This window comes from Melanotaenia boesemani, chromosome 19 (genome assembly GCF_017639745.1).
Source record: "Melanotaenia boesemani isolate fMelBoe1 chromosome 19, fMelBoe1.pri, whole genome shotgun sequence".
NCBI classification, from domain to species: domain Eukaryota; kingdom Metazoa; phylum Chordata; class Actinopteri; order Atheriniformes; family Melanotaeniidae; genus Melanotaenia; species Melanotaenia boesemani.
In genome coordinates this window covers 395,690-422,584 of record NC_055700.1, presented here as the reverse complement: position 1 = coordinate 422,584, position 26,895 = coordinate 395,690, and the positions used below count along the sequence as shown (strand labels likewise).

At 43.9% G+C, this 26,895-nt stretch overlaps 1 protein-coding gene across 4 annotated transcripts; it reads left to right on the top strand.

Annotated features, from left to right (window-relative positions):
- The first annotated feature begins 418 nt into the window (after positions 1-418).
- wu:fi75a02 lies at positions 419-20,847 on the top strand. Of its 4 annotated transcripts, none has more exons than XM_041970608.1 (11): positions 419-590; positions 1,868-1,987; positions 2,059-2,355; positions 2,736-3,141; positions 18,310-18,633; positions 18,740-18,763; positions 18,894-19,071; positions 19,155-19,243; positions 19,670-19,741; positions 20,100-20,230; positions 20,331-20,847. In XM_041970608.1, the coding sequence occupies exons 2-11, from the start codon at positions 1,876-1,878 to the stop codon at positions 20,504-20,506; spliced, it is 1,809 nt and encodes a 602-aa protein (XP_041826542.1). In that variant the 5' UTR covers positions 419-590; positions 1,868-1,875; the 3' UTR covers positions 20,507-20,847. The 4 variants fall into 4 exon arrangements, with proteins under 4 accessions (XP_041826542.1, XP_041826543.1, XP_041826545.1 ...); XM_041970609.1 differs by having other exon boundaries at positions 1,859-1,987; XM_041970610.1 differs by having other exon boundaries at positions 420-590; positions 20,346-20,847.
- Positions 20,848-26,895: the final 6,048 nt, after the last annotated feature.

The following is a 26,895-nucleotide window of genomic DNA, read 5'->3' as shown; positions in this document are numbered from 1 at the left end:
CTCAGAGCGCGCTCAGAATGGTCGAGAACGCGCTCAGAACGCACATTTGGCGCTCATCAAACCTTCCACACTGAGGCGATTTCAGGCAGGTGTGCCAAAGCTGTCGTGATGAAGAGACGGAATTCTGTGGTTTTAATATATGGTCAGTTTATAATTTCATTTTAAAATGAACCTTCTGTCATTTCTCATGTTTTAATCCAAAGTGTGAAAAAATGTTAGAGTTTGATCCAGAACCAAATCAGGTTTAATCAGTATGAAGCTCCCAGAGCAACTTCAGCAGGAATAGAGATGAAAACAGAGTTCTGGAGGCCGCCTCCTTAGTTTTACATGCATGTGTTTTTATTCTTTCATTTGTTTAATTGGAAACAGTCGAACTTTACTTTTATTTCCGTTCACGCTCTTTTATATTGAAAATCAGAGCGGAAGTTATTTGCGTAACTTCCGTTAGCTTCACACCGGTCTTCAGCCACAGCAGAAGGTCCCGTTCCTGTGGAAAATCAGGCCTAATACGGCATTCTGCCTCCAGGAATCCGCCAGAAATGAGTCCCGGGACTTAACGGACACCAGAAGACCCACGGGGCGCGAGAAAGGTAATTAGAAGCTTTAAATGTCCCGGATTGTCCCGGTTTAACACTCCACAAACAGCAAAGCTGCTAACACAAGCTAGCTTCGACCAATTTCCGTCATTGACCCCCCAGACTAGAGACTAATAGAGATGAGTAACTAGTGACAAACACCTATAGACTAATAACTAGTGACTAATATTTAGAGTAGTAACTAGAGAACAATAACTAGTGACTAATACCTAGAGAGTAATAACTAGACTAGGAACTAGTGACTAATACCTACAGACTAATGACTAGAGACTAATAGAGACTAGTAACTAGTGACAAACACCTATAGACCAATAACTAGTGACTAATATTTAGAGTGGTAACTAGAGACTAATAACTAATGACTAGAGACTAGTAACTAGTGACTAATGACTAGAGACTAATGACTAGAGACTAGTATCTAGTGACTAGAGACAATAACTAGAGACTAGTAACTAGTGACTAATGACTAGAGACTAATAACTAGAGACTTATACCTACAGACTGATGACTAGAGACTAATAGAGACTAGTAACTAGTGACTAACACCTATAGACTAATAACTAGTGACTAATATTTAGAGTAGTAACTAGAGACTAATAACTAGTGACTAATACCTAGTGAATGGTAAATGGTAAATGGTCTGTACTTATATAGCGCTTTTATCCAAAGCGCTTTACATGTACGTCACATTCACCCATTCACACACACTGATGGCGGAAGCTACCATGCAAGGCGCTCACCATGACCCATCAGGGGCAATTAGGGGTTCGGTGTCTTGCTCAGGGACACCTCGACATGAGCTCTCCGGGCCGGGCTCGAACTGGCAACCCTTGGGTTGCAGGACGACCACTCTACCCACTGAGCCATGCCGCCCCATAGTGACTAATAACTAGTGACTAATAACTAGAGACTAATAACTAGACTATTAACTGGTGACTAATACCTAGAGATTAATAACTTCTATAACTACTTCTGGCCTCGGCTAGTCTTCAGAACCTTCTGGCCTCGGCTAGTCCCCCGTCTTCTGGCCTCGGCTAGTCCCCCGTCTTCTGGCCTCGGCTAGTCTTCAGAACCTTCTGGCCTCGGCTAGTCCCCCGTCTTCTGGCCTCGGCTAGTCCCCCGTCTTCTGGCCTCGGCTAGTCCCCCGTCTTCTGGCCTCGGCTAGTCCCCCGTCTTCTGGCCTCGGCTAGTCTTCAGAACCTTCTGGCTTGCTGTTGTTGCTGCAGCTGATGGTTGATAGTCTCTCTCTGTTTCTCTCTCTGTTTTTTCAGTGGTTTTCATGATGCTCACTCGACCATCAACACTGACAGAGAAAGCAGAAAGAGGGGGTGGTCTGATGGCTGTGGCTCCGCCTCCTGTTCGCCAGTTGGCTGATGAGGATCACCATGGAGGTGTTTGTTTGGTTGTTTTTGTTTGTTTATCTGATGTAAACAGAGTAATGACTCGTGGTTTTCTACCACAGGTTTCCCTCCATCTTTCTTTTCTCCTCCTCCTCCTGCTCCTGCTCCTGCTCTTCCTCATCCTACTTCTGTTCTGCCTTCCGTTCCTCCTCTTCCTCCTGCTCCCCCCTGCTGTTCATGTGCCTCCCTCCTTCCTCGCCTCCTCCTGGCTCACCGGTTGGAGGTGCGACGCCTCCTGCGAGGAGCTCTGGCCTCCTTCGGTCGTCGTCTGGACTCTTTGGAGAGAAGCAGCTGGAGGAAGAGAAGAAACAAGAAAAAGGTTGTCCAGAGAGAAGGAGAAGGCGGAGCATGTTGTCTTGGTGAGTGTACGTCTCCACCTGTAGAGACGGAACTCGGTCCAATCAAATCAGCTGTTTCCACCAACGATTCCAGTTTGCTTTGCTGTGGTAAACACTGACATAGTGGCACACAATCAGTGACGCTATGATGTAGCAGCGCCATGATGTCGCAGTGCCATGATGTCGCAGTGCCATGATGTCGCAGCGCTATGATGTCGCAGTGCCATGATGTCGCAGCGCTATGATGTCGCAGCACTATGATGTAGCAGCGCTATGTAATGGCACTGCTACATCATAGCCGCACTGTGTCATTGCGGCGCAAGGAACACGGATGTTTTAGTGGCCCTGACGTCATAGTGACGCTAACCCATAGGACCTATGACCTGTTTCTTTTACTTCAGGTTCACCAGCCTTCATCTCCAGCTCCTCATCCTCCGTAACACCCGACCCCCTTCCACCTGTCGGCACCTTCTCCTCTTCATCTTTGTCAGAAAGTGAGGGGCTGCCGTCTTCCTCCAGTTTTAGCCAACTGAAACAGAGGAAGAGGAGCAGACTGCAGGAGGAGGTGAGCAGGAGGAAGAGGAGGAGGAAAAACCACAAAGAGTTTTCAGAAAATGGACAAAAGGAAAAAGAGGAAGAGGAAGATGGGAGGTTTGTAGGGCGTATGGTGGTCTCCTTCAGAGGAGGACCTGAAGAAGAAATGGCACTGATTACTCTGCATAGCTTTAACCACAGAAGAAGAGACGACAGAGGAGCCAGCCAAGCAGAGAATGCGGTCACTGCCATCGTCAGGAAAAATGGTTACAGGTAAGCAACAGACACTAGATAGAAAAGAGACAGATAGAGAGAGAGAGAGAGATAAAGAGACTAGACAGACAGAGAGAGAGAGAGAGAGATAAAGAGACTAGACAGACAGAGAGAGAGAGAGAGATAAAGAGACTAGACAGAGAGAGAGAGAGATAAAGAGACTAGATAGACAGAGAGAGAGAGAGAGAGATAAAGAGACTAGACAGAGAGAGAGAGAGAGAGAGATAAAGAGACTAGACAGACAGAGAGAGAGAGAGAGAGATAAAGAGACTAGACAGACAGAGAGAGAGAGAGAGAGATAAAGAGACTAGACAGACAGAGAGAGAGAGAGAGATAAAGAGACTAGACAGAGAGAGAGAGATAAAGAGACTAGACAGACAGAGAGAGAGAGATAAAGAGACTAGACAGACAGACAGAGAGAGAGAGAGATAAAGAGACTAGACAGAGAGAGAGAGAGAGAGATAAAGAGACTAGACAGAGAGAGAGAGAGAGAGATAAAGAGACTAGACAGACAGAGAGAGAGAGATAAAGAGACCAGACACACAGAGAGATAAAGAGACTAGACAGACAGAGAGAGAGAGAGAGACCAGACAGAGAGAGAGAGAGAGAGATAAAGAGACTAGACAGACAGAGAGAGAGAGAGAGAGATAAAGAGACTAGACAGAGAGATGGAGAGACCAGACACACAGAGAGATAAAGAGACTAGACAGACAGAGAGAGAGAGAGAGACCAGACAGAGAGAGAGAGAGAGATAAAGAGAGTAGACAGAGAGACAGAGAGATGGAGAGACCAGACACACAGAGAGATAAAGAGACTAGACAGACAGAGAGAGAGAGAGAGACCAGACAGAGAGAGAGAGAGAGAGATAAAGAGAGTAGACAGAGAGAGAGAGAGAGAGAGAGAGACCAGACAGAGAGATAAAGAGACTAGACAGAGAGAGAGAGACCAGACAGAGAGAGAGAGAGAGATAAAGAGAGTAGACAGACAGAGAGAGAGAGAGAGAGAGACCAGACAGAGAGAGAGAGAGAGATAAAGAGAGTAGACAGAGAGAGAGAGAGATAAAGAGACTAGACAGAGAGAGAGAGAGATAAAGAGACTGGACAGAGAGAGAGAGAGAGAGACAAGACAGAGAGAGAGAGAGAGAGATAAAGAGACTAGACAGAGAGAGAGAGAGATAAAGAGACTGGACAGAGAGAGAGAGAGAGAGACAAGACAGAGAGAGAGAGAGATAAAGAGAGGACCATAATAAGGATAATAAATAAAAAATATCTTGACAAAGCTAACTTATCAAACATTTATTACATAACCCGTTAAATTTAAGTCGTCTCCCATTTAAACTCAAATCTGTGAAACAGGCTAAATGTGAAATATTAAACTTGTCGGTGCTCGTTTTCCAGCCTGCAGTGTAACTAGCAGATAAACGTCCCGACACTAAAACGATGCTTCCACTACGCAAACATAACAACTGTGTAAGTTTAAATCAGTGCAAGTCAGTCCCATCTATGAAACCGTTAAATCAACATAACATTACAAAGACAGAGTATGTTTCCTAAACTAAAGCAGCCACAGTGTAAAAACAGTGGTGTTTCCACCTGAAACCTTATTTTATAGTGTAGGACTACGTCCTCAGTAAAGGCAGGTTTTTAACAAAGAGAAGCATTTCTGCTTCCTCACACTGGGCCTGTTTCTCTTTTCATCGCCCCGACGCTCGCTGGCCACTGTCCATGCAGCCGAAAGCTAAGCCGCTTTGGCCGGGGCAGGAAACCGAGACGCCGCTTTGGCCGGGTCAGGAAACCGAGACGCCTCTTTGGCCGGGGCAGGAAACCGAGACGCCGCTTTGGCCGGGTCAGGAAACCGAGACGCCGAGACGCCGCTTTGGCCGGGGCAGGAAACCGAGACGCCGAGACGCCGCTTTGGCCGGGGCAGGAAACCGAGACGCCGCTTTGGCCGGGTCAGGAAACCGAGACGCCGCTTTGGCCGGGGCAGGAAACCGAGACGCCGCTTTGGCCGGGTCAGGAAACCGAGACGCCGCTTTGGCCGGGGCAGGAAACCGAGACGCCGCTTTGGCCGGGGCAGGAAACCGAGACGCCGCTTTGGCCGGGGCAGGAAACCGAGACGCTGCTTTTCCAACTGCAGTGGGCTCGCGTTTCTGGGATGGGAGGCTCGGATAGCAAAGTACACAGATATATCACTAGTATCACGTAAATGACCAGCGATCTGGACATTACTGGCCAGTCCTTCACCTTGTTGGACTTTGACCTGAGCAGATGACCAACGTTAAAGGTCAACCTTAAGAGGGCAGTGAAGCCTTACTTCATTAATAAGCATTATTTTACTAACCATAGAATTTACATCAATAAAATAGTTAAAAGTCATTTCCCAAAGGAAACCATCCTTGGTTATTACATAAAGACCGGGTCTGATGAGACTACACCTGCAGGCTTGTGAGGTTTGTCCGGCCCGCCTGCTGCTGCATGATCGGGTTTCATCACGCATGTCAAGCAGCGACTGTCCGTCCTCGCCGCCTGTTCTGCTCTGGCGGTTCTTCTGTGAACGGTGTCTCTGCAGCTCTGTCCCTGTCCACGTCCTTCTGGAGCGTAGTTACAGCTGCTTGCTTCCTGCCTGTGTCAAAATAACCATCTTTGGTTGGGTGAAGATGGCTGGCTAGAGGACGTCTCTCCACTAGTATGTTTTTACAGAGTAATGCACACTACTGCCTATATATTTGGTGGATTGAATAAGGGAATGTTTTAGTAACGTATAACGGCATCAGATACGCTTTTCCTGGAATATTAAATGATGTGGAAACAGATGAAAATACAAACAAGACAGATGACGGCCGCCGGGACCTCTGACGTTAGCCAAATTGATATGCTAACAGCACCAGGTGCTCAGCCACCACTCAGGTGGATACCTCCACTCTCATTCGTGAAGTGACCAACAAAATAAGATAATGGATCAAAAACTGTCTGAACTCTCAGACGCTGGAGAAAACCTCGTCCTCACTAGAAGGCCTTTCCACACGTGTCACGGAGGCAGAACAAAGGCTATCGAACGTGGAGGATGAAGTTTGGATGACATGGTTGAGTCCGAACGTCCTCCTACTCCCCCTCCTTCACTACATAGTGACTCATTCTCTTGGCGATTCGGACACGAAGCTGCCTGTTTTTTTCCTACTCAGAGCTTGAATCCTGGCTGCCTGCTGTGCTTGGCCTGGGGAACAGAACCACGGGGGAAGCCCGTATTAAACCTGATCATCTACACGGGGCAACCAGGCCAGAGACTATCAAGCTCCATAACTCCAGGGATGAACAAGGGATCATGACTGCAGCAGGGGCCAATCCAGACCTTTGCTTCACAGACGGCAGTTTTCATCCACCAGGAGTTTTCCTACGTGGAACGTGAGAAAGGGCGGGGTTTAATAAGGGTATCCTTCTTACGATGCGATTCTCTAAACTGAGGTTTGGTGGAGTAACATGGAGCAGTAACATGTGGCTCTCTGTAGAACACAGTGCATATTTCATTGTTTATGAAGAACAGTAGTTGGATTATACATCCTCGGCATGAGTTCTTTTTTCTTCTATTTTTCCCTCTCTTCCCGACGAGCAAGCGTCTTATGGCTGCTCCTGGTCTTGTAATACCAGCCGCTGGGTGGCTGTGTGTTATATGTGTGTTATATGTGTGTTATATGTGTGTTATATGTGTGTTATATGTGTGTTATATGTGGGTTATATGTGGGTTATATGTGTGTTATATGTGTGTTATATGTGTGTTATATGTGTGTTATATGTGGGTTATATGTGGGTTATATGTGTGTTATATGTGTGTTATATGTGTGTTATATGTGTGTTATATGTGTGTTATATGTGTGTTATATGTGGGTTATATGTGTGTTATATGTGGGTTATATGTGTGTTATATGTGTGTTATATGTGTGTTATATGTGGGTTATATGTGTGTTATATGTGTGTTATATGTGTGTTATATGTGTGTTATATGTGGGTTATATGTGTGTTATATGTGTGTTATATGTGGGTTATATGTGTGTTATATGTGGGTTATATGTGTGTTATATGTGGGTTATATGTGTGTTATATGTGTGTTATATGTGTGTTATATGTGGGTTATATGTGTGTTATATGTGTGTTATATGTGGGTTATATGTGTGTTATATGTGGGTTATATGTGGGTTATATGTGTGTTATATGTGGGTTATATGTGGGTTTTTTGTGGTTTGTTATATGTGTGTTATATGTGTGTTATATGTGGGTTATATGTGTGTTATATGTGGGTTATATGTGGGTTATATGTGTGTTATATGTGGGTTATATGTGTGTTATATGTGGGTTTTTTGTGGTTTGTTATATGTGTGTTATATGTGGGTTTTTGTGGTTTGTTATGTGTGTAAGGGTTTTGTTGTTACCAGTTAGGGATGGTTTTATTTTTGATCTAGACGATAGGTTGAAATTGGTAAAGACGTTAATTTATTTTGTTTATCGTGACAGTTTATCTCCTGTTGTTTATCTAATGTTACCACGGTGATCAACAGGAAGTCTAATGTACAAATATTCTAACATTTAATGTCATTAAGAGGCGTAAAATATCATCCTTTGTTCAAAGAAGACGAGGTGCAGATTGCACTACTGTAAGAAACTCCCCTAACAGACTCAACATTTAAAACTTAAACGAGACTGGGTGGGACCTCTTTTAACTCTAAAAGCAGAGGTGAATCATCAAAATTCACCATTCGCTCTGGACGAAATGATGAAGGACGTAGATGTACGATTCACTTTGGTAATGGGCTTATTACATGGTGAAAGAATACTATTAGGAAGTTTATGCACCAAACACTTGTGAAGGTACATTTTATTCTAGGTTAAGGGTGAGGATTGCCTCCGTGTGCCTCCGTGTGCACGAATCATGTATTAGTCGGTGGTCTGGCCCTTCACAACGATTATAATCCACCACAATCTCAGCCACCTTCCAAGATGGTTGGGGCAGAGGAGGTAAGGAGATTTAACTTGTTTTTCTCGCCCCCATTTTTCTTTCTCTAGAACTGATTTATATTTGTTTCCAGATCTGTCATTGGCAGAATTCGAGTTGTTTGGTTAATACGTGTGCCCTTTCAGACCACTCATGGGTACTACTGGCATTTTTCCACCTTACTGATCCTTTTTCTAGACACTGGCGTTTAAATCCAACTCTTCTCGGTGATCCGGTATTTTTGAGGTATTTGGAAGACCAGTGGAAGTTTTTTCTTTCCACTAATGATTTACCAGGGACTGATTTTATGGGAAACGGGCAAGGCGTTTTTAGGGGCTGTATTATCTCCTTCAAATCAGCGAAAAAGAAGTAAAGTAAAGTAAAGTAATTTGGCTACACAGTGGAACTTAAACGAGATATTGCAGAACTGGAGGCTGAGTTTAAACGCTCTTCAAGGATTCTTTATTGTCATTCCACACAAGGTAGACATGGGTGGGATGAAATTAGTTACCCCGATCCCAATACAGGCCCCCAGATAATACACATAAAAGTAAAAAAATATAAAAATAGACTAATACACCATTGAAAACAAAATAACACAAATAAAAACAGGATAAAATAAGCATGCGCTATTCCCAGTCGAATATCAATATAGTTATGATGATGTGTGTTTCTGTGGGTGTCCATCGGAAAGGGACGAGGGGAGAAGGGAGGGATGGAAGGAAAGAGGAAGGGAGTAGCAGGCGGGCTACAGGGGTCCTCCTGAATTCATCAATCTCACAGCTTCTGGAAAGAAGCTGCTCCACAGCCTGGTGGTCATGCTCTTACTACTGCACAGCCTCCTGCCTTCCCTCTTCCACGGTGCCTCCTTCTGAAGTCCACAATCATGTCCTTGGTCTTCTTCATGCTGATGCTAAGGTTGTTTTGTTCCACCTCCTGCATGTAGGCGGACTCATCATTACTGACAATCCGTCCCACCACAACTGTGTCATCCACTAACTTCACGATCAGACGGCTCGGGTGAACCGCTGAGCAGTCGTATGTGAGCAGGGTGAACAGGAGGGGGCTCAGCACACAGTCCTGGGGGGAGCCGGTGCTGAGGGTGATGGAGGAGGAGGAGACGTCATGGATCTTCACAGATTGTGGTCTGTCTGTTAGAAAGTCCAGGACCCAGTTACACAGGATGAGTGTTGTCAGTTCCTGTACCAGGGTCTGCAGTATGATTGTATTAAGCGCCGAGTGGAGGCGGAGAGTCTTTATTCTCTAAGTGGGTGAAGCTGTGTGGACCCCAGAAGAAATGGCATCCTATGTGGATCTGTTTCTCCTGTATGCATACTGGTGCGGGTCCACAGTGATGCCGATGCAACCCTTGATGTGGGCCAAGACCACTCTCTCGAAGCACTTCATGACTATCGGGGTGAGAGCCACCGGCCGGTAGTCATTCAGGCCTGTCACTGTGGATGATTTAGGGATGGGAATGATTGTGGCGGTCTTTAAACAGGTCAGGACCACCGCCTGTAGGAGAGAGATATTAAATATGTCCGTCAGCACTAGGGCTGCAACTAATGACTATTCTGATGGTCGATTAGTCACCAACTATTAAAACGACTAGTCGACCAATCGGATTATGTATCTCATGATTATTATAAATGGATCTTATTTCACTTTCAGCTTTGAAATCTTGCATGAGGTTGTTAAGTCCGACGTGCCTCCTCTTTAAACTACTTCTACTTCTGTGGTACACAAGGTCCGCTTTACAAATCTCACGTGTATTTAATTTATTTTTTAATTTTAACGTAAAGTTATCCCAGACTTTTAACGATCTCCGCTGTTTTCCTCCCTGGTCCGGCACCATATTTTCCCCTGGCGGACTTTATGGCGCATGTGCAACTCTCAGCAGAGATAAAAAAAGAAGACGATGTCTCACTCTGTATTTTTTTCCCCTATCTTTGCGCATGTGCATTGTGCAACTCTCAGCAGAGATAGGATTAGAAGACGATGTCTCACTCTGTAGTTTTTTTTTTTTTTTTTGCCTACAATAGTCGACTATTTTTATTGTCGACTATTGTCGACAACGTCGACTAATCATTGCAGCCCTAGTCAGCACCTCAGTGAGCTGGTCCACACAGCCCTTCAGAACCCGTCCGGGGATGTTATCGGGGCTCCTCTCCTGGTGGAGGGATGAATCTGGTGCTGGTGGGGGTGTTTGGATCATCAAAGCTGGCATAGAAGTTGTTGAGAGCGTCAGGTAGAGAGGAGTTCCTGGGGCACTGTGCATCTCTGGTGCTGTAATCTGTGATACACTTTATGCCCTCCACATACTCCTGGGATCATTGGACATAAAGTGTTCCTGGATCCTCCGGATGTATGCGGCCTTGGCTCTCCTAACTCCCTCAATCAGCTGTCTTCTGGCCGCTTTGAGTGCTGGTCTGTTACCAGACCTGAATGCTGCATCCCTGGCTATCAGCAGAAACCAGACCTCCCCATTCAGCCAGTGTTCTGTTATTCTCCTGGTGCTGGTGACGTCCTCTGTGCACTCACTGATGTACCCGAGGACAGCCGATGTGTAGTCCTCCAGGTCCACCTCTCCTTCACAGACAGCTGCTTACCTGAAGATCTGCCAGCTCATTCGCTGGAAGCAGTCCTGCAATGTGGGGACAGCATCACTGGACCACACCGTGATGGTCCTCTGTATTGATGTGTGACGTTTGAGTGGAGGATGGTAGGCAGGGACCAACATGATGGAAATGTGGTCTGAGAAGCCCAGGTGGGCGTGGGGGACGGCTCTGTATGCGTCCCGTTTGTTGTATGCACACGATCCAGCGTGTTATTCTCCCATGTCGGTTTGGTGATCTGCAGGTAAAACTTAGGCAAAGTGTCCGTCAGGTTTACATGGTTAAAGTCCCCCACAACCACGTAAAACTCCTCTGGGTGTTTATGTTGGAGCGAGCTGATGTCATGAAGTTCCTCTAACGCTTCATTAGCCTTAGCACCCGGTGGGATGTAAACAGCCATAACAAACACCGCTATAAACTCTCGAGGCAGATAGTGTGGCCAGCATTTAACAGCCATATGCTCCATCGCCTCGGAGCAGTGGCTGTTTACCAGAATACAGTTTGTGCACCAACCTTTATTCAGGTAGACGCATAATCTGCCCCGCGGGTTTTCCCTGACTCTTGGTTGCGATCCGCCCGAAAGAGAAGCCGACCATCATCTGTTTCTGTGCTTAAAAAACTGGATGCAGCCAAAGCCGCATTAGATCAGCTACTGACCCAGAAAGCTGAAACTGCAATATTTTATGCGAAACATAGGTTATTTGAATCTGGTAACCAACAACCGGCTGGTAAAGGGGAGGGACGGTTTTTATGCTATACCCTCTTTAAAAATTAAGAAAGGTAATTCACATTTTGAGACTACATTCAGTAGGAAAGTATTAAAGGAGTTCTTCTTTGAACTATATTCCTCAGAGTGTCAAGGTTCTGTGGACGTTAGGAAATCATTTTTTGACAATATTAATCTTCCCACATTGCCAGAGGGGCCTCGGTTACATATGTGCAGACCGATCAGCACACAGGAAGTTATGGATGCAATTAAATCACTACAGAGTGGAAAGGCTCCAGGACCCGATGGGTCCGGGCCGGAGTTTTATAAGAAGATGGCTAAACAGGTTGCAAGCCCCTTACTGAACATGTATGTGGAATCTTTTGAGAAAGGAATATTACCGCCCACCTTGAACCTTGCTCATATATCTTTGATATTGAAGAAAGATAAACCAATAGATTTATGCACATCCTATAGATCCATAAGTTTACTGGGGGTGGATTGTAAGATTCTTTCAAAAGATTTTGGCTTGGCGGTTGGAGGAGGTTCTTCCAGACTTGGTGAAGCTGGATCAGCCAGGCTTTGTTAAGGGCAGAAACTCCCACTCTAATGTTCGTCGACTTATAAATGTAATTCAGTTTTCTCAAAATACTAATTGTAAGGGCTCTTATAATCTCATTGGATGCTGAAAAAGCGTTCAACCTGGTGGAAATCTGTTTGAAGTTCTGGGTAGGTTTGGTATGGGATCTGAATTTATTAATTGGATCAAACTACTGTATAGGGCTCCAGCTACTAGGGTATTGGTAAATGGTTCGGTGTCAGAGGTTTTTCCTCTGGGTAGAGGGATGCGCCAGGGGTGCCCCCTTTCCCCCCTATTGTTTGCACTGGCCTTAGAACCATTGGCAGAAGCTATAAGAACTGACCCTGGCATTCGTGGGATAATCTTATTGGATATTGAACATAAAATCTGTCTTTACGCGGATGACGTTTTACTATTTATCACGGAGCCAATTATATCTATTCCCAAACTGATATCAATTATTAATCAGTTTGGCTTCTTTTTGGGATATAAAATAAATTTTGATAAATCCGAAGCTTTGCCGCTTGGCGATGGGGGAGATGAGATGCTCAAGATAACTTCCCATTCAAGTGGTCAGCTGCAGGTTTCACTTACCTGGGTATCAGAGTGTCTGCGGATAAAACAGAGCAATACAAGTTGAATTTTAAAACGACTATAGTCTCAATTAGGAATGAGCTTGATAAGTGATCTGAACTTCCTTTGTCTGGGATGGGTAGAATAAGTTAATTAAAATTAATGTATTACCCAGAATATTATATCCTATGTTAATGTTGCCGCTCAGGATCACAAAAACACTATAGACTCTTGGTGCTGTAATCCTTTATTACTTCTGAGTTTTTTATCGATTGAGTTAGCCGATCTTCCTCTGGGTGTTAGAAATAATTTTATTTTGATGTCCACACTAAAAACTTGGCACAGTATTCCCACCCATTTAGGAAGAAGAGGCTTCCTTAGCACGCTTCCTTAATTAGGAATGGAGTTTTCCCCTGTGGTATTGGTATTAGTATTTTTGAAGATTGGTATTCCACAAGTACAAGATTTATTTGTGATGTGTTTGAAAAGGGTAGCCTCATGTCTTATAATCAGATCCAAATTAAGTATACCTTACCAAATAATAATTGTTTGGGTTCTTACATATAAGACATTTAGTAAACTCCCTTAAATTCTCAGTGGGACAACCCATCCTGAGTCCTACTGAAAGTCTTCTCATTCTATTTAATGAAGAGATGGTTATGGGAAAAAGATTTCTTTTTTATGGGAAATTACTGTCTTTAAACTCTGGCCAGGGGTCGGTGGGAGGCTGACCTTGAAGTTGAGCTTAGTACGGAAATCTGGTCAAGAACTTTTACATCTGCTAAGAAGTGGTTTTCTTGTAACAGACTCTGGGAAAGTCATTACAGAATATTACATAGGCTGCAGCATACTCCAGAATTTTTAAATAAAATTTACCCCCAGATTTCGCCTCTCTGTGTAAAGTGTAATATGGACGTGGGGACTTCTTATCATTGTGTGTGGCAATGTTCTCTAATTGTTAGACTCTGGGAAAATGTTGCTCTAGATCTCCGCTCGATCTTTCATCATTGAGCCATGTGTTGTTCGCTCTGGGTTTATCTGTGGAGGGATTTTCTTTGTCTGCTGCTCAAATGCTTTAAATGTGTAAACTTCTACATTTGGGGAGGAGATGTATACTTTTTCCTTCCAGTAGCCATACAGTCAGAGATGCTTCGCTGGCTTAAAACTCCATCATGCACTGCTAGCTGCAGAGTATCAACCATGCAGCCCAGGCTTCTAACACCACTCTTCCATCCTGTGCTGTTAGGCTTAACATACTCATATGACTGATGTCCAAACTCAATATATATATTTGTATGGGTGGCCACCACTTCATGCAGAGCAGGAAGGGACCAGAAAAGTAGCGCCGGCTTGAAAGGATGATGCTCTATCAACCGCTGAAATCCTTGGTCCTCCACTACAGAGAATGGCTGGTAGTCGAGTTGTGTTCATTTTGTTAACGAAAAATAAACGCAGATATTTGCTTCAATGCACATTTCTCACCGGACGAAAACTAGACTAGACGAGAGTAAAACTCTGTTAATAAACAAGAACTGGGACTAAATCAGAGTGCATGTTCGTGGACGAATAAAGAGACGAAAATGTAGTTCACTAAATAAAAACTGGACTAAAGTCTATGGACATCTTAGTTCACGAACAAAGACCAGATGAAAATTATACTATATCATATGACTTTGTCAAATCCTGTCTCCTCCTCCTCCTCGGCTCTTCCTCACACGCACACCTTTCGCACCTGCAGCGGGCAGGTAAACACACACCTGGGATAGTCAGGAGGTGGATTCATGGCGAAGGGTTAAAAAACCTCATGCTTGATCAAAGGAAGGGAAGGAATGTGGGCACAAGGTAGCAGGAAGACACAACAAAGCACAAAGACATGGTGGTAAGTTAATAAAACGTTTGGTGCTGGTTGTTTATAACTTACATTAAACCAGCGGCTGTAATGTTCCAACAACAACGTTAAGCCGACAGCAAACCGCTAGCTAACTTACTAGCTTCGTAGCATGTAGCGATAGCAGCCACTTGTTGCTAGAATTGTGTGTGAAGTTGAATTTATGCTAACTTATGTTATTCTGGTCGGGCAACTATGTTTTCAGTTGGATTGCAAGTTTAAATAAAGCAGACAGAAGTATGAGCTAATCTAGGAGCTGCAAGCAACTATAGTTAACACAAAACACCTGGACAGGTACATGGATGCAAACTAAAAACTAAAACTCACTAAAACAAATCATCTAGATAAAATAATACACCACACTTAATTCAAAGCTACTTTAACCTACATATTCATACATGAAATGGCCTAAATGTGGTATAAAAGTAAGTAAAACTGTGTTTTGAATGTCTGGGGTCACCAGAGTTTTGTGATATCAAAACGGGGTTCCAAGCTAAAAAGGTTGGGAACCACGGCTCCAGTTTCATCCCAGTGAATTTATTTGGTGTTCTGTTTGCCTTCGGGTTACCATCACAAGGACATTTGATTTAAATTGGCATCAATATTAATATAAATAAATGCATGTAAACATAAAAATGCCTGCAACTATTTCTGCCTAAAATAGGATAGTTATGCTTTAATTATGAGTTTTAAATTGATTGTTATAACATTATTAAACTACTTATAACAATGTTCTGCTAACTACTAGCAATGTTTAATATTATCTGCTGACAGAAAAGTAAAAAGTTAAAATGGTTGTTCTGACTAAAACTAAAGTGTTGACAGCTTTTGTTGACTAATAATAGACAAATAAAATGATGTTTTCTTGGACTAAAATAAAGACTAAAATGCTCGACTTATAGTCGACTAAAACTTGACTAAATAAGAACGGGACGAGGTTGACTAAATGTGATAAAAACTAACAAGCGCGATTGAAACTGGACTAAAACTGAGACTAAATTTAAAAATGGCTGATAAAATTGACACTATTGTCGAGAGCAATCAATTCCCCTGAATAAACCTTACCAGGGAGGCTGAGGAGTGTGATCCCCCTGTAGTTGGAGCACACCCTTTTTGAAGAGGGGGACCACCACCCCAGTCTGCCCGTCCAGTAGAACTGTCCCTGATGTCCACGCGATGCTGCAGAGGTGTATCAGCCAAGACAGCCCTACAGCATCCAGAGCCTTAAGGAACTCTGGGCGGACCTCATCCATCCCCGGGGCCCTGCCACTGAGGAACTTTTTAACCACCTCAGTGACCTCAGCCCCAGAGATGAAAGAGCCAGCACCAGCTACCCCAGACTCTGCTTCCTCATTGGAAGACGTGTTGGTGGGATTGAGAAGGTCTTCGAAGTATTCGCTCCACCACCTCACAACGTCCCAAGTCGAGGTCAGCAGCCCCCCATCCCTACTGTATCCCCACAGTGTTGACGGAGCACTGCTTTCCCCTCCTGAACCGCCGGATGGTGGACCAGAATCTCCAATTTTGTAGGCTGATGTATATGAAGGTAGTTTATTCTTAATGAGGACAGCCTGCTGTGCAGACCCCTCCCCAACCAGAAGCAACCAGAAGAGGCTTGGTGCTCTGGCAGCAGCAGCTGTTTTCAGAGCACATGATGGCCACCGCCTCATCTTCATGACCACAAGTGTAATCGTTCTTTTATTTATATAATACATTTATTCATTTATTATCCTCAATTACATCTCATAATGTGTATTTTCCTTATATAGAACATTGAAGTTGTTATTCTCCTGGTGTGTCCTTGTGTGAGGTCGGGCTGACCACTTTTCTTCCAGACTCGTGATTTGGGGAAAGTTTGAGACTGATGGGCAGCTGCTAGATACGAACAGTTGTTTAGAAACTATCAGCCTGTTTGGGTGAGACAGTAAGAGAGCGGCGCTTTCTAGTCTCCCTTCTTGGTTTTATCAGTTCAGAGACTGGCCTTCAGCTTGGATCAGGTTGAATAAAACTGATTCTGAAAATGCAGCAAGGCAGAGTCCTCTTGTCGGCTTCTGGAGTCGACAAGATAGCTCTCAAACTTGCAAGTATTGCCTGTATTTTATACTTCTCCTGTATATAAACCTTATACACTGTTACTCATTCCAGACTCTTGGCCATTTTTCTACAACACCGGTCAGCTTTTTATTTACGCTGCTTTGCTAAAATTGTGCTAACTTAGCTTAAGGCGATCCCCGTTGTAATGTTTTGGCTAACTGCTGTAAGCAGAACTCTTATTTTGAAGTGTGAAGCACCAGAACAGGATGTGCATGTAAAATGTTAGAGCATTGCAACATTGACTTGTAGTAGCACATCAAGAGCATGCAAAGAACCAGCTGATGTCGGCAGTTCACACATATGGTGTGGTTAAATTATTCCTAAAAAAACGGCCAGTCATAACACCCGTCTGTGTTAGCAATAACATCACTGTTATCCCAACCTAGTGTAGCATTAGCTAAGTAGCCAGAAATAACGTAAGTGTATAAAATATCTGAGCGTCCAGAACGAGCGTCCATCACTCCGTCAGCTGCAGGTGGAGGCGTATTTTAGGAGAGGTGTGGATGCAGAGGGGAGGAGCTTTACTCACTGCAGCACCTAAAACTTTATTAACATTACAGTCTGTCTTCACCACCGTCATGATGTCATGTCTTAGTTTTACTTTGTCAGAAAATACTAGCGTGAGCGGCTGTAACAGCGACTCTGTGTTACAGTTAGTGCCAGAACATGGTGACCATTATATATAAAACACAACGCTATCAAAGATGACGTCTTTCTGACATTTGAGAAAAACATATCTGGTTTTTATTTTGGTTCATATATGATTTATGCCAGGATATATTTCATGGCAAAGAAAATGTTGGAGTTAAAAAATGTAATTTAACATGGAAGGGCATCAGAAGGCCTCAAATGTTTAACTTCACTCATGTTGGTTATATAAGGCAAACACCTTATATTTATTTTTCTACCTGTACTTTAACCTACTTCTAATTTACATCAGCAAGAAGTACAAAACAAGATATATTTAATTCATTCACCATTCATTTATATAATTCATTTATATTTGGACTTCTTTAAGGTTTTATAGTTTCCAGTTATTTAAAGCTTTGTTGAATGTTTTTGGAGATTCTTCTGTTGGAAAGTTAAACAAACTAAAGGACAAAATATTGTGAAACAGTAAAATGTTCTGCCTGTAATTCAGATTTTTGTTGGTGTAAGTGTTAATAATAATAATAATAATAAGTGTTAATGAACCAAAAATGAAGTTAATTTATTCAGTATATTTAAAAAAAAAAAAATCTCCAATTAATTGGTAATCAGATTTTTTTTCTTCCAATTATCGGAATCTGTATCAGCCTCAAAAACTGTGTATCGGTCGGTCCTAATTCCAACTACATGTGCCAGGCCAGTATGCAGATTAGATGATGACGTCATTATCAACTTTTAGGACAGCCAATAGCTGCTTTCCTTACTGAAGAGTTGGTAACGGTGTGTGAGTGTGACTGACGGAGGAATGCTGATGGGATAGGAAGCATTACCAGTAGTTACAAGCTGGTGGATGAATAGTGAAATAAGAAGCTCTTTTCAGTTTGTAAATTAGTACCTCAGCAGCCGTGAACCCACCGCTCATCTGCTGTTAACTGTTCCGGCGTGGAGAAGATTCATTTCCATGTAGGCTAACAGGGCTAGCATCGCGGTGCAGAGAGAAACAACACGTCTCACCGCACACGCCAGCACGCGGCGGCGCTCAGACGTTCCGCCTTTTAAATCCTTCTTTTCTGTTTTTCAGCTCCCCGTCCCAGCATGCCTTGCACATCCTCCAGTCAGCTCAGCGTAGTCGTACTTGCAACCAATCTGAGGCCTTCACTGTCTCTTCTGGCCAGTGGTGTTTTTCTAACATGACCCCGCCCATCTCCCTGTCCACCAATCACAGTCGTTTCTGTCTGTGGCTCAGCTCTGCCCCCTACCCCCCCTTTAACCCCACCCCTATGTTGCACCTGTCATCTGTTGCTATGGAGACGATATTAGAGTGGGTGAGAGGCAGAGCATGTTGGAGACCCCTGCGGCCCCTGAAGGACTGGACGGCCCCGCCCAGCCTGAGCAGTGATCACAGGTATTTAAATTAACCTAATTAATATTCATGAAGCTGCTTCTTAAACCAAAACATTTAGATATTCAGAAAAACGACAACAGACTGACTGTCACCTTCATCTTCACAGTTACGTACGAAAGACCATGTCCAGGTAACAACACACCTAACGTGTAACACGCACTCATATGTCATACATATAACACGTGTTAAACGTGTGTGTTTGTGTGTTTTTCTAAAAGAACTGAACTGAACTGAATTTTTTTAATGATCATGTTTTCCAGTTCTTACTTTTCAACCCGGCGACAGCAGAAGCAGCGAGCCAATCACATCGCTCGGAGCTTGCATCTGACTCGCAGACGAGCCCTTCCCTTCACAGCTTGCTCAGCCAATGGGCTGTCTGCTCCGCTCCATGCTGGCCAATCGGCAGCAAGCTCTGAGTTCCTCAGCTCTGATGAAGAGGTTCAATTTTCCGTCTGAATTTTTGTCAGCTGTTCACATTTCTGTCCACTTACCTGCAGTCATTTTAGTTTTGTTGATTCCAGATCGGTAAACGAGTGTCACAGATCAGAATACGCCGGGCGTCGCCCCGAGAGGCACCGCTAACGCCCATGGGACTGCCCAAGGTGAAAAGGTGAGGGATGCCAGAAAAAGCGGACTTCCTGTCTGACAGTCAAATCAGGATTACTGTACTCATTCATAGGATTACTTTACTAATTCCTAGGATTACTTTACTCATTCCTAGGATTACTTTACTCATTCCTAGGATTACTGTACTGATTCCTAACAGGATTATAGGTACAGCTCTGGTAGTTGTGGAGATCATCTTAATTTATTCTGGGTTTGTCATAAAGGAGACAAGAAATAATTAAGTGTCATCATGACAAGGTTGAGCAGATATTAGGACGAGGTTCGGGCCTGGTTCTTTGTCCATGGAAACCAGATTCTAGCCACGCTCCCCACCCAAAACCGGAGTTTCCTTAATCCAGCTAAAATTTTAAACCTGATCAGATGTGACTTTACTTCTCTGATGATGATGATGGTGGTGTTTCCTGATCAGGTTGAAGAAGAAGGAGTTCAGTCTGGAGGAGATCTACACCAACAAAAACTATAAAACCCCGACCACCACCAGGTAGACCCCTGACCCTCACTACATGGCCCAAATGCTCAATTGTGCATGTTACGTGTCGCATGCTCCATCTTACATACTACATGTTACATGTTACATGATCCACATGCTCCATGTTACATGCTTCATGCTTGTAGTCCATCCACCGGTTGAAGCAGCCGTTAACACTGAGATGTGGTCCAGATGTTGAGGTCTTCAGTCCTCTCATGATTACCAGGGATCCGTGGTGGTGACGGGCCCCAGCAGGCACATATGGGCCGGTTCCTCTTTCCAGTCAAACCTGCACTGTGGGTCTCAGGTCACATGAACCTCAGCTTCATTCAGAACTCCATCTCCCAGCATGCTTTGTTTGTTCCTGCAGAAGTCTGGAAACCATCTTTGAGGAGCCACGAGAGAAGGATGGTGGGCTGCTCCTGATTGGCCACCAGAAAAGACGTAGACTCCTCCTCTTCCCTGACTTCACACAGCCCAGGAAGAGGAAGAAAGCCCAAGGTATGCTGGGTAATGTAGTCAGAGGGTGAGCCAAGGTGATGTTAATTCTGGAAAAAACTGGTTTTACAAACATGGTGGACAAACTCCACATCGTTATCAGCTGTTCTGTCTTTAGGAACTGGACTTCCTGTTACCATGGTGCCCAGGAAACGGGCAGCGGCTCGACGACATCTCCATGTCAACAGCTTGGATGATGCCGGCGACCTGGATGTGATGCTGGTGGAGCGACTGAGCGCACTCGAAGATTTCCTGATGCAGCAGGGCCTTGATTTATGAGTTGTGACATCACTTCCTGTCAGCTGACTAAGGCCAAATTAACAGCAGCTGCTGAAGCAGTGTTACCATGGTAACAAGCTGTCGACATGAAATGTGAATATTTAATGAGTGATGTCACCTGATAATAGGCCACGCCCCCTACAGGAGGCCCCTCCTCTAATAACCTTGTACCTGTGTGTTTTTATCCTGGGTGACCCTCCCTCCATAGTACGCTGTAGTACTCCGTAGTACTCTATAGTAAAGTGTGAGTACATGGCGAGTATGTAGAGTTTTTGATCTATAATATATTTCTGATGAAATGTTTCTATTTTTGGAACAAATAAAGTTTGTTTCTGATCACAAAGTCACATGATCCATTTCCTGCTTCCTGTAAGGCGGCGCTCTGAGCCCCAGCTCCGCCCCTCAGAGAGCCGTGGACATTAAGTCTGTAAGTGACCATGGGGTCAGTTCTCCTGTTGGATGAGTGAACTGCATCCAGCTCAGGTGTTCCAGCTGCAGCCAGGTGTCCCTCCAGAGGCCTGAACCAGGAGGCTGGATCAGCACACCTGGAAAATTTAGGATATTAGCTGATGGGACGATATAAACGGACATCGCTCTGATTATTATGGCCCAGACATTTGGGGTGGAGCTTCTTCAGTTCTTTCCTATATAGTCTTCATGCAGGTCTTTAACCACCTCCCTCCGCCACCCCTGGCCACACCCAGGGGGAACAGGGGTGTGAGAGGTCCCCATTACCCTCTTCCTCCCCGCTCCTGATGTAGTACTGTATGTAGTGTGTGTTGTTTGCAAATAAAATTGAGGGCCAGTGACCGCAATGTGCTGGGAGCCACCATGCACTGCATGACACACCCCCCCAAGTGTTTTTTGTGTGTTGTGTGCCCCCTCCGCTCCACCTCCCAAGGCTCCACGCCTCCCAAATCCTTACATGTGTGTGTGTGTGTGAGAGAGAGAGAGAGCAGGAAAGAAGAGGGGTTACCTCCCTCCGGATGGTGAGCTGCTAGCAGCACTGGGCAACCCCGTTTCCCAGGAGGCCCCCCAGGGCAAGACAGGCCAGAGGCAGCCGCTCCCCCACGACCAAGCCACGCAGCGACCGCAGCCAACGAGCCGCCACCGACCCCAGAAGACACCCACCCACCAGACACCCAGAGGGCAGTAGAGGAGCGGAAGGAGAATAGAAGGAGAGCCCAGATCCACGGCGCACCACCCCAAGGCCACCCAGGCCCCCCCACAGGGTCATGTCACCCCTCCCCACCCCACCTACTCACCTATGATCTTGCACACTCCAAGGCACCAGAGTCTGGTGCAGGGCCAACACCCACCGACCCAGGCACCACCAGTGGCCTCACCCCCCGCCACAAGGCGACCCCAACCGCTGGCCCCCACGGCCCCCGACAGGGCTGGACCCAGAGCCACCCCCACCGCATAGCAGCCTGGTCCTGCACCACGGGAAAACCACAAAGAACCCGCAACCACCAGTCACTCCCGGGCATTTTCCAACCCCCAAAACGACGAGGTCACAGTCCTCCACCTACACTAAGTGATGGAACTAAGCACAGGGGACCAGAGGGAATGAGATTCAGCTAAATAGTTCTTTGAGGAGGCAGACATTGTCTCACTACTGATGTGGCCAACTAAGAGATTCCTAAACTGCTGAATACACAGATTATTTTTGGTTTTCCAGTTCACAAGGATAGTTTTCTTTGCGATGCATAATGCTGTATGTATCATGTGTGCAGAGTTAATTGCCATATAATAACAATAATTTGTATAGCACTTTTAAAAAACAAGGTTTACAAAGTGTTGAACAGCACACAGCAAAATAAGGTAATAAAATCAAAAAAGAAAAGACATGCATGAGTACATTTCAACAGACAGGAGTCTGATAATAAATAAGTTAGAAACAAAGTAAATACGTAAATAAATGGGTTAAAAAAAAGTCGATAAAAGTGTGTTTTAAGAAGTGACTTAAAAGATGAACTGATGGTGCCTGCCTTATTTCCTCAGGCAGGTCATTCCAGAGTCGAGGGGCTCGGACAGAAAAAGCTCGGTAACCTTTGGTCTTGAGTTTCGACCCTGGTACAGCTAAAAGGGACCTGCCTGAGGATCTAAGGCTGTGTGGAGGCTCGTAGGGTGTCAGTAACTCTGTAATGTAGCCAGGTGCCAGACCTAAACAAGCTTTAAAAGTAATCAGTAAAACCTTAAAATCAATTCTAAAACATACAGGGAGCCAGTGCAGTGAGGCTAAAACAGGGTCATATGTTGTCTTCTGCTAAAACCAGTGAGAAGCCGAGCTGCTGCGTTTTCAACAAGTTGGAGGAGAGAGAGGACCGGAGAGGAGGGAGTTACAGTAGTCGAGTCTGGAGAAAATTAGAGCATTGATAACTTTTTCTAAATCGGGCCGGGAGACGACAGGTTGGATTTTACTGATGGTGCGGAGGTGAAGGAAACAGGACTGGGTGACTTTTTTCATGTGAAGATGAAAATTAAGACTGGAATCAAGTATAATACCCAGGTTTCTGGCAGAGGGGGTGATGTTAGAGGAGAGAGGACCGAGACTGTCTTCAATATGGGCGGTGGAGTGAGGAGGGTTGATTAAGATAATTTCAGATTTAGAACTGTTGAGCTGTAGAAAGTTTTTTGCTTCCAGTGTCCCATGGTCTCAGCGGAAGGTAAATCTGTATGTCGTCTGCATAACAGTGGAAGGACACGTTATGGCGGCTATAACGTGTCCTAGGGGGAGCATATAAATAGAAAAGAAAATGGGACCTAGAATAGAACCTTGTGGTACACCACAGGCGACGGGGGCAGAGGAGGAAGTATAATTACCTGTGGTAACCGCAAAGGTTCGATCTAAAAGACAAGAGTAAAACCAATCAAGTGCAGTGTCTGTGATGCCAACCCAGGTTTTAAGAGGATCAATTAAAATATTGTGATCAACGGTATAAAATGCAGCACTCAAATGTAAAAGAATTAAAATGATGCTCTATCTGAGGCTAAAAGAAGCTCATTAGAGACTTTGAGGAGAGCTGTTTCAGTGCTGTGTAGAGCTTTAAAACCAGACTGAAATTTCTCAAAGATGTCATTTCCATTTATAAAACCTAAAATCTGATTAGAAACAATTTTCTCGACTTCAGCTTCCGGCTGCATGGAGTGAAGTTGCGTGTGTGTCCAGCTCCGCTTATTATTTTAATATATCACATTTTCCAGACTATTTTATTTTGAAAGATTGCTCTACGCCAGCTATAACACCATAATGGAAACTAAGAAAGGCAAAAAATACACACTAAAGACTATAGATATTGATCCCCCCACCCCGGCCGGGGAACGGGGCGAAACAGCTACTGCTAAAGCTAATACTAGCACAGGGACGGAGGAAGAAGCCCCTATATCTGTGGGAACACTGCGTGCAGAGATCCGAGCAGGATTAAAATCGTATGAGGACAGTTTGAACGGCATTAAAACCCAGCTCGCTGGTATGCACAAAGGGATCAGCAGTGAAATATCTGTGCTGCGAGAAGAAGCTAAAGCAGATATCAAAGCTACCCCAGACGAACTTATCGGAAAAGTCAAACGGCTGTTTAGTATGCAAGCAGAGGCAGCGAACACACAGAAGGAGATGGAGAAGTCCCTGAGCCATGCATCTGATAGACTAACAGCACTGGAAAAGTCGTACACATCTTTAATTGTGGATCACAAGAGGCTGCAAGAAAAGTGTACTGATTTAGAAAACAGAAGCCGCAGACAGAACATCCGAATAATTGGCATTGCAGAAGGAGCAGAGGCTAACAACATCACAGACTTTGCTACCAAGTTTCTTGCGGAGGTGCTCGGGGAAGGCAACTTCAACTCACCTATAGTTATCGACCACGCTCACAGAAGCCTTTTTCCTAAACCACGCAACAGAGAGCATCCGAGGGCCACCATCATCCGACTGCACTACTACTCAGATAACGAGAAGATCCTGAGACTGTCCCGTAATAAAGGCCGCTTACATTTTGGTGGATCTCCAGTTTATATTTTTCCCGACATGAGCCCTGAAGTTGGGCGGCAACGAGCGGCCTTCAATCAGGAGGAGCAGAAACTCCGCAGCGCTGGTGTCCCGTATAGCTTGTATTACCCAGCAAAGCTTGTGATCACGGTGAACGACTCCAGGCACACGTTTATCAACCCACAAGCGGCGGAAAGATTTATCCAGACCAACGCGCTGACCACATCGAAGGACGACACGTTGACCGCACCGGAGGAAGGAACGAAAAAGATGTCACTGGCGTAGTTTATCAAAACAGATACTACTGGATGGTAATACTTACAAACTGAACTGATACGGTCCTGCTCAGGTAAACTAGCTTTATTGAGAGAAAGAAAAACTTTGGGGAAGGGAAAAATAAAAGGTTAATATATGTTCACTTGTGAAAAATGCTACACGTGATAATTCTCACTTTATTAGCATTAATAGACTTTTTTTTTTACTATTATTATTATTACTTTTTCTTTCTTTCACGTTTAAACCATCTAAATAATGATTAACGATAATAACCAAGCTTGAGTATGTTGATACAGTGAGTCTACCTGTCTAAAATTAGTCTAGATATGCTTGAAATAACTTTTAAGGAGCTTAATGGTGAGTCAAATGTTCACATATCTCTCTGAGCTGAAGTTAAATACCTTTCTTTGTGTTAAGTACTTTCTCTGTCCGAGTTACATTGGTATTTTTTGTTCAGGGGGGAACAGAGAGGGAACAGGGACTGGTTCAGTACAGGTTTCTGTTTGTGTTCTTACCTGCACTTTCGTTTGTAATTTCTTTGGAGGCCATCTTTTAAAATAATTAAGGACAGTGTTGTAAATATTTACCTACAAGTACAGTAATGCTTAGTAATAAGTCACAAAACCTAGTGAATTTTGTTTCATGGAACTGTAAAGGACTCAATGGAGCTGTTAAGCGGGGCAATATTTTAGCATATCTTAAAAAATGAAGGACAGATATAGGATTCTTACAGGAAACCCATCTGAGAGATCCAGAGACTGCATACCAGATGGATTGAACAGGTCTATCATTCAAATTTTACAGCAAAAAGCAGAGGCGCAGCCATTATAATCAGAAAAGGGATTCCCTTTATAGCATCAACAATCTTGTCTGACCCTCGAGGATATATTATGGTGACAGGACAACTTTATAATAATCCGGTAACACTAGCAAATATTTATGCCCCTAATGTTGATGATGATTGTTTTATTAGATCATTTATATCTTCTTTACCTAACATGGATTCCCATAAATTAATACTTGATTATTATAAGATTTCAATCTTGTCTTGGATCCAAGTCTTGACAGATCATCACAGAGATCAGTAGCCAAATCGAAATCTGCAAAAACTATTCACGAATTTATGGATACATATAAACTGATAGATCCTTTTAGGGCCCTTTCTACCAAGGTTAAGCAATTTTCATATTTCTCTCCTGTTCATCATTCCTATTCTAAGATAGATTTTTTCTTGGTAGATTATAGATATCTAACACAGATTCAAAGTTGTGATTATAAGGCAATAGTATTATCTGACCATAGTCCAGTAGTACTACAGCTGGCAATAGGATATAGATCAATGGCACAGAAATGGAGATTCAATAATAGTCTGCTGTCAGATAATCTCTTGGTAGAGGAAATAAAAGCTCAAATCGAATTATTTATTTCAATAAATGACACACCTGAGGTTACAAAGTCCATATTGTGGGACACATTAAAAGCATATTTGAGAGGTCAAATCATCTCATTGAGTAGTCGAAGGAACAAGCAACGAAAGGAAAGGGAGTCAAACATAACAGGAGAACTCTTAGAAATAGATAGGAAATATGCTATCTCGCCTTCATCTGGACTTTATAATAGAAAGGTCTCCCTGCAGACAGAGCTTCATTTACTTTATACAAACGACACAACAAAATTATTGACACAACTTCGACACAAATATTATGAACATGGAGAAAAGACAGGTAGATTGTCAGCTAGGCAAATTAAAGAAGCTGCAGCATCAAGATTAATTACAGAAATAAGAACTAGTGCAGGACAGACAACCACTGACCCAAAGAGAATTAATGGTGTATTTTGGGAATATTACACAACGCTTTACTCTTCAGAGTCAAAAAATGATCCAGTTATAATTAATAGTTTTTTTGATAATCTTCAAATTCTGTCTATAAGTACTGAACATAAAACATTGCAGAGCAATGAGTAATGTTAGTGGAAATAAAGCTGGCTATTAAAAATATGCAATGCTCAAAAAGCCCCGGCCTGGATGGGTATAGTGTCGAGTTTTACAAAACCTTCAGTGAACAAATTTCACCCCTACTCTTAAATGTATACAACGAGGCACTAACTACAGGATGATTACCGT